The sequence below is a fragment of the Branchiostoma belcheri genome, unplaced genomic scaffold (genome assembly GCF_001625305.1).
Source record: "Branchiostoma belcheri isolate BF01 breed outbred unplaced genomic scaffold, Haploidv18h27 scaffold292, whole genome shotgun sequence".
NCBI lineage: Eukaryota > Metazoa > Chordata > Leptocardii > Amphioxiformes > Branchiostomatidae > Branchiostoma > Branchiostoma belcheri.
The window spans coordinates 110599-118159 of record NW_017803901.1 but is presented as its reverse complement, the minus strand read 5'-3'; the positions used below and the strand labels follow the sequence as shown (position 1 = coordinate 118159).

General features: G+C 46.2%; 1 protein-coding gene across 1 annotated transcript; it reads right to left on the bottom strand.

The window, feature by feature from the left end:
* Positions 1-3298: 3298 nt before the first annotated feature.
* On the bottom strand, positions 3299-4062 carry LOC109473194. Its single transcript, XM_019773075.1, has one exon. The coding sequence runs from the start codon at positions 4024-4026 to the stop codon at positions 3385-3387; it is 642 nt and encodes a 213-aa protein (XP_019628634.1). The 5' UTR covers positions 4027-4062; the 3' UTR covers positions 3299-3384.
* Positions 4063-7561: the final 3499 nt, after the last annotated feature.

Genomic DNA, 7561 nt, shown 5'->3' with positions numbered 1-7561 from the left:
GTAGGCACGGGCTGCTGGCGTCCCTGCAGCTGGTCGATCGTCTCTCCTGATGTAGGCACGGGCTGCTGTCGACCCTGCAGCTGGTCGGTGCTCTCGCCTGTAGGCACGGGCTGCTGACGTCCCTTCAGCTGGTCGGTGCTCTCGCCTGTAGGCTCGGGCTGGCGTCCCTGTACCTGGTCGGTGCTCTCGCCTGTAGGCTCGGGCTGGCGTCTCTGTACCTGGTCGGTGCTCTCGCCTGTAGGCTCGGGCTGGCGTCCCTGGTCCGTGCTGTTACCAGATCTCGGCGTCTTGCTCTTGCCGCAGACACCGACTCTCCAGGATACGTTGTCTGGTTTAATCCATTTGAATAAACATTAGATTGCCAAATCTACGCATGTCATATTCTGTCGTTGTATAGTTTCAAATAGTAGAAATATTGCAGACATATTGGCTCAAGAATCGATAACGTGCTGGGGACTTGTTGCATGAAATCAGATGCACGACCATCTAAATCAACTCGTGCATCCCTATTTCATCAAAAAATTAAAACATGGAAGAAGTTCTTTGTCACATAAGAGAAAGTACAATGAGTTGTTCCATTTAAACAAGCCATACCTGTCCCTTTGTACTGCCTCCGGGTACAGCTGGCCATTGTTGATGCCTTCCAAAATGCCCACACCGGTGGGAACAGTGTCTAAAATGTATAACATATGATGTGATTTGCAATTTCTATTTTATGGAGAATACCGTGTAAAACATTTTCTGCAAATAATGTCACGTAGCACGGCAATTGGTTAAAAGCTTGAATATCGTACGTAAAACAGTGACAGTAATGAGGCTGTGACTTTAATGTAATACACATGTACTGCTGTCGTTGTTGCCTTACATATAAGCTTGAATGAGCTTGAGGATGAAGCATGCCTACCCACAATGACATGCTTGCATACCGACAAGTCGATGAAAACCATAACCAATGCATTACCTTCAGACCTCTGGAGAACGATCATCTGTGTGTGGCCTCTTGGTGCTAACAGGAGCATAAGGGGAAGACTCCCGTCCGACTGACAGTACTTTACAACTGTGACGAAAGTAATGAATTTCATTATGTTTCCGTTAAAACAATACTCCTTCAGTTCACTCGTAGACAATGCTGTAATCAATGTGTCTCTTTCCTGACGGTGGGATTAGCTTCAATGACACGCTGCAGGGTGCCAGAGAAGCCCATTCAGAAAGTGTGTAAGAGCCATGCCTTGGATTGCCGCCTCATTGTAGGTACCCTAGGCACAACGCACCGGTCGTAAGAGCTCTGCGGCGAATACAATCAGGGTTCCCCAGGCCGCCGTCTGGGCGAGGCCAGCTGGTGCTGGAAGGTAAAGGTAAACCTCTCCTGTGAAAATGCATGAGAAAGTGCCCCGTTGGAGTAATCCTGTTGTACCTGCGGTGGTAAGCTCGTGAAATATGTAAAGGCAGGTCCGTCGAGGAACGTGGGAAACACCCTGGAACAGGCATCATAGCCATCCAGCCCAACGAAGCACGAGGTCAGGTCGTGCAGTGCGGCCGCCGTTACGATACAACAACTTTGATGTGGACTGATAATGATGTGCACTGTGCAGTACGGACTGATAAACATGTAGAGGACTGCCTTTTGCAGATAAGCTACCAAGCCTCCTCTGGCAAAGAAATGCCCAGAGTGCTACCAGTAACTGTGCGGAGCTTGTCTGTCACCAGGGACACCTTGACGCTGTGCTGTGGAAAAGAATGGTGACCAGTAATTAACAGACGAATCTTTATAAACATTTTTTATGGAAATACTGTTTAAATGAATATAATTATTGAATATCATTATTACTTTTAAATCAGTTGCTAGATTTGTATAAGAACACATAAGTGTTAATGCAGCTATCTTAATTTTCTAATTCCACTTACTTAAAACAGGTTCAATTTTCAATTCAGTCTTCAACAAATTAACCAACAAATTAAATTGGTGTGGCCTTGTGTCTCTATTTCCTGCCCGTGTTGGTCTAGCAACCCCCGTCCCGCAGGATGATGCTTCAAAGGCTTTGACCTGATTTGAGGACTTTTTAAAGTCGCCACCGCGGATGTCGTCACTAACCCCAAGTGAGCCTCACTGGGCCACGCCACCGAATATCCTCCCCAGACAGGATGTATACAAGTGCCGCCAGAAAGTAGTACGTGACAAGGACAAAATATCTAGTAATAAGTGTTCCCTTTTAAACAGTTTGCATTATTTTCGTATAGTGTTATATTTTTGAAGTATTATAGGTAGAATAATCTTTGCTTCGTATGATTTAGTTCTTGGTATTACTATACACGATATCTGACCAGTTCAGCGGCGGATGGATATAGACAGAATTACTTGTCGTCCGTCGCACGACCACCCAGCTTTAGTTGGAGAAGAAGGGCGGTGGCGAGAGGTAGGTACTTCATGTCAGTCGCCTTTGTCTTTACAAATTGTCGCTTTTGTGACGGTCACTTTGCGTAGAAGGAATCTTTGAGATGCTCTGGTTATTCGTATGTAAATTTGGACATGTTTTTGTGGAGGAAAGCCGATTGATTTTGCCGTTGAGCCGTTGTTCTGTTAGTGGCAGTTTGTGGAATGTGTCTCGGCACCCTGCCAGTTCGTCTAACTCTAAACCTTTTGTTCCTACCCCTAGTCCAAACCTTCAGTTTACTACTGTTTTAAACGTCTTGTACAATGTTTATGATAATACGACAAAACTTGCCCAGATTCATGTGTAAGGCTGGGCGCGACTGACATCTGTGTTGGATTATCTTGTTTACGTGTTGGCGGGCGAGAACTGTGTACGTGGCAATATTTTCGGAAGACGTGTTCGAAACAATTAGCAGCCTCACACATATTTTCTTATTAGTGGTGTAGCTCGGTGTATATTTAGGCAAAAAAGAAGATGTAAGTATTTCAGAATGTTATTTTAAGAAGTAATATGGTAGAGGTCCTAGTTCTCCGGATTTTAGCTTCAGGATTCAGATATATGACCGCTGACGTTAACCTCTTCAAGAGCCATCCCGACCAACTGATGCCGTGTTTTCTGGTCATTACCAACTTTCAAGAAAATTTTCATAGTGTAGTGGTACTAATCTTTGTTCCTTATCTTTGTGTTTTCTCTACAGAAACACCTGAGATCACCAAACAAAATGGATTAGCTGCGAGGACAACAAAACGCTTCCAATAATCATTCTCTGTCATCTTTTTCTGTGTCCTACAGTTTTATCAGCTTCATCATTGGGTGGGAAATCGGACTGCGCTCATAAACATTTCAACATCTTTGTACTTTATTATACTATGTCACATTTTGTCATCCCTTATTTCCTTGTATTTCATTTATTAAGTGGTAGCGTCAAAATAAGTATTGTAACTTGAGTGCGCTACCACTTTGTCCTGTACTTTGTCTTACTTGTGAAATTAATAAAAAATAAATAAAAAAAGTGGAAGTAGCACCCGGATGTGGTGGCCTCTACGAACTCTGTCTCATACGCTGCCATAAGCGCTGCCTCAAAGTCCGACACGATCCGCTCAGGTCGTAGGCGACGGCCGGTCTGTTCTCTTACTTTTCTTTCCACGTGGTTGAGGACTTGTCGGTAGGTTCCGACTCTTTTGTCCGCCATGAGTGCCATCACCAATGGTATCACTCTGCCATGGCACAGTCCGTGGATTGTGAGGAATTGCTGGTACGGCCGCGGACAACTTCTGAACGTGCCGTCCATGTACAGCACGCTGCAGTGTCTCATCTTTCGATAGTTCCTGTTGGTGGCAAAGACGACGATCCCCCATTCGTTGTCTTGGCTGACGTATTCGCGGCCATCCCAGGTCTCCCTCCACTGGTCGGGGATCACCACGTCAGCCACATCATAGGGGATAGGAGGGGCCACAGCAGCTCGGCGCCGTTCCAACTGCGTACGGACGGTCTGGAAGTTTGGCACGTTACCTACGTCATCCTCGTCGTGCACCACCTCGTCATAAACTCTTCTCGCAGGTTGGGATGGGTCGGCCTCCACAGTCGCCAGCATCCGACAGGTTATTCGTCTTGCCTCCACGTCTTCATCTTCGGGGCCATGGTTCACATGGGGCGATACCTGCAATGTAGTGAAACATTTTAAAAAGTGTTATTACCGTTTACTATCCTTTTTTTTCCACGTGGTAAACGTTTGGCACATCACAACGATAAAGGAGTTAAAGTGTGTTTTTTTTTCAACAAGCACTTGCTAATACGGGGGCGTGTTCTTAATGTCTTTTCCGCCTGGCCTAATCACCCGCTTGATTGTTTTGCCACCAAGCGATCTGTTTAGGGATTACCGCCACCACGCCTTCTTGACACTGGCGTAAATCATTTGTCATTGTAGCGCCCGGTATGTGTATGTTTTTCAAACGACCCTGGTAACAATCAGCCCATTCTAGGACAAAAAAATCACCCTTTTTTGTATACTGTCGTGAAGTCTGGTAGAGAGAGTGCATTTAAAATAGCATTTGCAAGCATTCAGAGTTGACGATACTTAATATCACAACGACGACAGAGGCTAAAATTCCTAAACATTTCACCTTTTTCTGACAGCATTTTGTGTACAAGAAAATTGAAGGCCGAATGCTTTTCTCCACAGAATGATAGATCATCATGATCATCATCATCATAGAATGATAGGTAGATGACGTCTGTTAACGTTGCACAATCTGTCGCCTTCCCAGATGGGGCAAGTGTACAAAGAGGAAAAACAACCGACTAAGATAAACCATTGCACACGTAATTTTTTTGGCCACACCCATGTGTGACAGGACCCGCAACGCCTTGGTGACACTCGCCCCGCCGAAGAGGATGGCAGATGACAGCATCATGTATCCGGCTGCTACCCTGCCAAAGAAAGGCTGACTCCTCCACGTTTCCCGGTAACTACATCTCTTGAACACGACTTGCAGATAATTAAGTTCCTACTTCCTTGCTGAGCCAAACAAGCCGCCTACAGCCACACAATGGACAGTTGCACCAGACCGAAACAGCTGTTCCAAACAAGTCCAGAAAATAGAGAAGAACCGTCTGTCTGGAAACGAATCTGATGTCTCATCCGATCGCGAGGTAGGCACAGTTGTGTATCGCCGGTATGTATTTCCAGTCTACCTGCAGCTTGATCAGGTCGGCTGGGACGCTGCAGTCACTAGCCCAAGTCGCGCCGCCGTGACGAAGGCTGTGTCCGCTGTATTTGGTCTGCGGGTATCTGCTCAGGTGTAACAACTGAAAGTCACGAAAGGTAGGTGTGTCAATGGCAAGTACTAGTAATCCGAGCCCGTTTCCTGAGGGAGAGCGAAGGCCGGCCCGTCTGGGTTCGCTGCGGATGTAATGGAGAACGCTTTCTCCAGGGCTGTTGTAGGGCACGGGGGGAGCCAGGAACACGTAGAATGGATATTTGGAGGGTCCGTTCCTGGAACTTGATTGGTTTGCTCCAGCGGACACTGATCACTGCACCTAGCCGCAACGAGGTCTCACTTCCTACAAGTCCAGTTCCTGCAGTCTTTTAGCCAAGACATCCGTCAAGGAACCGTCTATCAGAACTTCTGATGCTGACTCCTCACTCTGATTCTGAAGATACCTCTTCAGTCCCACTTTCATCTGATTTTAATAATAAAAAATAATAATATCATCGACTGACACTTGTCTAGATCAGAACGTGTGCCCTAACCAGCTGAACGTTGGTACATTTTTCCTTGTTGTGGCAGACCATGTTTTGTCAAGTATTTGTTCAGCTCAGAGACACAGCTTAGAGTTGACAACAATCCGTCGTTGTACATAGACTCCCAGTCATACTCGTCATACTCTTTCTCAAGACATTCTTTACGTCTATCAACTGCCAAAGCGGCTCTCTTGGCCTTCATGGTTTGTACCAGCCTTACGTGCTCGACATATTCATTCCCATGTTCTTCTGACACAAATTATTTCTGTGCAAACTGGTGCATTATCAATACTACATCTTTCCGAATGTGATGCAGGGCATCTTCAAACGACAAACCGTCATTTACTTGTAGATCTTCAATTTTGTTATGACCGCTACGTCCACTGTAAAAAGGAAAAAGTAAAGCTTTTCAACTGAACTATTTGTACCATTGGGGCTTACTATGATCTTAGAGAGCATACAAACATGCTAATACAATATCAAAATCAGGAGTGTGCATGGAACTGAGGCAAGAAGACCAGCACCAGGTCCATCAGTCGCTCAAACGTGGCAGGCGCGTTCGTCATGCCAAAGGGAAGTACATTGAATTCGTGCAAGCTCCAAGACGACGTTTTGTCAAGTCTTTTTCAAGCACAGACACTTTTGGCGTAGACTTTGGCGGGTTGAGTTCGTGATCAGCCTGGGTGGCCCCTTCTGCCGCGGCGTTCTTTTTGTTGACGATCTCCGCGATGCCAACTGTACGGTAGTGCTTTATTCAGACTTAAAACCCATAGAAGTCCTCATCCCCTGAGTCGGACCTGAAGAGCTCCTCGTTGTCTACCTCTGGCTCGGTGTCCGTCTGGAGGTCTTCGTTGTCCTCGCCGTCCTCGAATATGGCCTTCATCTTCGATGCCGTCCATAGCGAGCGAGATGCCCGCCTTCCGGAACGACCTCTTCACGATGTCTTCGCTTATGGTGTCCTATGACTCCGTAAGCCATTCCAGGACTTGAGTTTTGGATGGCGCCTTCCGGTTCCCCATCTTCGTGTATTCCCGGGGTCCGTCTATAATCCAGGCAGTCCACTTGACTTTCACCCTGTCCTTCCAACATCCAAAGTCTGAAGCACGGACGTCAGCAACTTCCGACGTGCCACCACCTTGTCTGTCCCCTCCATTGCATGCTCTCTTTGCGTTTTGAGGTTCTCATAGAACCGGTTGCACGCTTCTGGTTATGTAAAAGAAAGGCAATGTCAGTGGCGGGACATTGAGTTGGATTGGTTTGTAAGTATGAAAGGAAATGTCACAGGAATATGAACAATATAGCCTTAGCGATTTAAGTGTTTTTGACCCCTACTTAAATATCGGTTCAGCATGTTACTTTAGAAAACAAAAAAATATAGTGTGTGTGTGTATAGTCGGTAAAAACAAGAACTTAATACCAGCATCAATACTTGGGACCATAAGTAAGGTCTATATTGAACAGTTGGCTGGAGAGGGAGTAAAGTCCCACCAACAAAGAAAGCCACTACATATTCAAAATACAGTATGCAGCAATGTCCCAGGGCGTAGGCCTTGTCATCCACGCTGATGAGTAGTACATGGTTACTGGATGCATCAGCCTTCCTTCCAACCGGAGGTACTGTAATACTTTTGTCTCTCCCAGTGATTGTCTAACCTGGTTTTGAACGCGATAGTTACCTCGTCAAAATCGTTCCGGGCCTCTTCCGACAAAACAGCAATTTGGCGTTTCGCTTGCCCCTCCAGATTCCTGTAGAGCATACCAGCTCTCTGTCCTTCAGGCGTGTTATACAGAGCGAATGCACTCTGCATCTCCTCTAACCATTCTTCCACTACAGGACCTGACGGGTCACCCGAGAATTTGGGCCATTTTCTTTCAAACGGGACAT